Genomic DNA, 3,548 nt, shown 5'->3' with positions numbered 1-3,548 from the left:
ATCTCAAGGCCCTTTTTGCTCATGTGGCCTAATCTTTGATGCCAAAGTGTTGCATCGCTGCCCATGACTGTCATAGCAGCCCCTATTTCAGTAGGCTTCTCAAGAAGATAAAGATTACCAACTTTGTTTCCCTTGGCAATTAATCTCGAACCCTTGGTAACTTTCCAAGTATCTGGAGATAAGAATGGATAATATCCTTGGGCAAAGAGCTGACTAACCAAAATTAGATTTCGCTTTAATTTGGGAACATGGTGAACATCTTTTAACAACCATTTCCCTCCATTTTTCAGTGGTAACAAAATGTCACCTTTGCCAACTATTTCGCAGGATTTGTTGTCTCCAAGAAATACCTCTCCAAATTGACCACCATGGTAGTTTGTGAAACAATCCGTACATGAAGTAGCATGGAAAGAAGCTCCGGAATCTATCACCCAAGAATCTGATTTTGTATCACTTGTAGAAAGAACTAAAGCACATTCATATTTCTCATAGGCTGTATTTGCTTCCATGTTTCTCACATTTTCTTGTGCTTTCTTGTAAGCCCGACAATTTCTCTTTGTGTGGCCAGGTTTACCACAAAACCAGCATTCACCATTCCTACCTCTTGACCTTGAATGATTGGGTGACTTTGATCTTCGCTGATAGTAATTATTATTTCCTCTATGATGGCTTCTTCCTCTTCTCTCAGTGCTGACCATAGTGAGAGCATCACCGGATGAGGAGTCTTTGTTACTCCTTCTCATGTCTTCACTTAATAAAGTGGCAACAACTTCATCATAGGCCAGCTTTGACTTCGTAGAGCTTGAAGTACTTACAACTGTAACTACGGGATCCCAACTATCAGGTAAAGAACATAACAAGATGATTGCTTTGGATTCGTCATCTTGAGTCATACCAACCGAGCTTGCTTGACATAATAGGGTGTTCAAATCATTTATATGATTTGACATTGCAATCCCTTCCTTCATTTTTAGTTTGTAGAGTTTCTTCATAATGAAGATTTTGTTTGCAGCCGACGTCGTTTGATACATATTCTGAAGTTTGTCCCAAACATCTTTTGTTGACGTCTCATTTGAGACATTGAACAAGACATTTTTCGCTAGTGAGAGAAAAATGGATGCCATCGCCTTGTCATCCATCTTTTGCCAATCTTCATCAGTCATTGTAGATGGTTTCTTAGACTTTCCTTCGATTGCGAGAGCCAAGTCTTGCTTAACCAGCAAGGAATGCATCTGCACTTTCCACAGGCTGTAATTCTTGCCTGTAAATTTCTCTATTTTCAAATCCTCCATCTTTCCGAAAAATTCAACACTGATTTTCCAACCTGCACACCTCGTGCTCTGATACCAATTGATGGGCCCATTTGCCGTTGCACCAAAAGTCATGACTGTTAGTGAACATGGAACACCACATAATTAACCACCTGTGGGCAGGGGAGCGCGTCGCATCACCCAACATATATATATATACAAATTCTAACAACTTATAAAAATGCATGTTAAATGGCTAATATTTATTTCAAAAGAGTTCATCTAATTTTTAACAATTATTTTTTAAATTAAATGAAGGAAATACTTAGTTATAAATATCACAAATTTCTAATTTTATAATAACAAAGCGATATAGTTAAAATTTACCCTTTTTTATATAATGTTTAAGATACAAAAATTAAAATCTTAAACTAAACGTAAAATAAAATTGCACATCCCAACTTGAATTGATTTCTTAGATTTAACATTTGATCTGTTTGATATACCTACCTTTGTTAAAAAACATCAATGAGAAATTTACACCTCATCCACGATAAACTGTGATTAATTTTGATCAGATTTAATCCTCATCCCCGATAAACTGTGATTAATTTGATCTTATCTGATCAGACAAAATTGACTTTGAACAATTGAAATAAATGATATCAAGGAGGACCTGCAAATTCATTAACTACCTTACCTTTCATGGGACTTGCAAATTCATAGCATATCAAGGACTTTCAAATGCACGTTCCGGAAAACTCACATTTGATAAAATCTAGGTATGACCTACTCATATGAATGCCAAAAATTCAAAAAAAGGCAATAAAAATTTTCATTTCCTTATCTATTTACATCCTAAGTTTCTTCATACGGATGCCCATTTCCTCGTCCACCTACACCATCACATGAATTTCAGTGTCAAACCGGCCAGGAAGCTTCTAGAAAGGCAAGAAAATAATAATAAAAATGGGCTGCCTGGGACAATTAGCAAGCATTTAAAACATATAATATAGAGTACTCTTGACCAATTTCTAAGCAGAATTCCTTTAGTCTAAACAGGTGCTTAAAAAAACCAGTTCATATGAATGAAGAGCTCTTGTCACTCTATAAATAGTACCATAGATCATCTTAATCTTCACACATCCCAATCCACTTCAAAAGAAAGGAAGGCTTTCTCACAAGAGTTGTGGTAGAAATCTTGAGATAAGGAAATATGGTGGCAGGAAGCTTCACTATTGAGATAGATTCTTCAGTGGAGGCAAAGAGGCTATGGAACTCAACAAAAGACATGCACAACCTTCTGCCAAAGCAAGCTCCAGGACTCGTATCAGGCATCAAACTTGCTCAAGGTGATGGAGGAGTTGGCACCGTTCGAGAAATCCACTTCACTGAAGGTATTAATGTTTAAAATTTGCCCATTACTTTAATGTTAACTAGCATACTTATCATTAGTATAGAAAGATGGTATATATAACTATTTTATACGAACTTGTTGATGTAGCCAACAAGGATTTCAGCTATGTGAAAGACAAAGTGGACGTAATTGATGAGGCCAATATGGTCTACTGTTACACCTCTATTGAAGGAGGAGTATTAGGGAAAAAAGTGGCCTCGGTAAGTTATAAGATTAAATATGTCCCAAAACCAGGGGGTGGAACTTTGGTGACATACACCTGCAACTATGATAGTCTCCCTGGTGTTCCCCATGATGAAGCCAAGATTGAAGAACTCAAGGCAAACGCCATCGCTTTGTTCAAGCAGGTGGAGCAATATCTTATTGCCAAACCCACTTTATACTGCTAAAAGCACTATCATCCAGCCCTTTCACAATGGTAGTAGAGTCAGTTGCTCAATGAAAAAGTGTGTGTGATGAAATTACATAATATCTAGTAGAATAAAAATAAGTTGAAGTCGGACTTGTGGTCTAGTGGATCCAATAGTAGAGCTTTGAAGCTTTCTCAATGTTGGTTCAGATTCTAGCCTCCTCCAATAAGTCAGAGAGCGATCGATGCTTTCTTAAATGTTCAGCTATGGTGTATGTAGTTTTGAAATAAAAATATATGGTTTGTTTTATGATCTTTATAGATAGAAAAGAAGCTTTCAAAAATATGGATAGCAGAAATAATGTTTCAACGTAGATGTTTTTACTATTGCATAAACAATTGTTTACATCATATCCACTATTTTTATCAAATTTGGAGGAGAATGATTCTGGTATCATAAAAAGAACTAATCAAAAAATATGAATCACTTCTTTAAACTTCTATAGTTTTGATTGTGTTTTTCTTAGAGCCA

General features: G+C 36.2%; 1 protein-coding gene across 1 annotated transcript; it reads left to right on the top strand.

Moving 5' to 3' along the window:
* Nucleotides 1-2,379: 2,379 nt before the first annotated feature.
* LOC149540211 (major strawberry allergen Fra a 1.07-like) lies at nucleotides 2,380-3,326 on the top strand. Its single transcript, XM_089801350.1, has 2 exons — nucleotides 2,380-2,647; nucleotides 2,755-3,326. Exons 1-2 carry the CDS (start codon nucleotides 2,467-2,469, stop codon nucleotides 3,054-3,056), a joined length of 483 nt encoding a protein of 160 aa, XP_089657476.1. The 5' UTR covers nucleotides 2,380-2,466; the 3' UTR covers nucleotides 3,057-3,326.
* The last annotated feature ends 222 nt before the right edge of the window (nucleotides 3,327-3,548 follow it).

This window comes from Cupressus sempervirens, chromosome 9, assembly GCF_028749045.1.
Source record: "Cupressus sempervirens isolate cs-2001-9-10 chromosome 9, ASM2874904v1, whole genome shotgun sequence".
Lineage (NCBI taxonomy): Eukaryota > Viridiplantae > Streptophyta > Pinopsida > Cupressales > Cupressaceae > Cupressus > Cupressus sempervirens.
Note: the sequence above shows the minus strand (reverse complement) of the source record. Positions and strands in the feature narration are given on the sequence as shown.

Excerpts from the sequence above, each read along its gene's own strand:
- LOC149540211 (XM_089801350.1), top strand. The coding sequence starts at position 2,467 with ATGGTGGCAGGAAGCTTCACTATTGAGATAGATTCTTCAGTGGAGGCA. Across the intron at positions 2,648-2,754 it reads AGAAATCCACTTCACTGAAG|CCAACAAGGATTTCAGCTAT; the intron begins GTATTAATGTTT and ends TTGTTGATGTAG.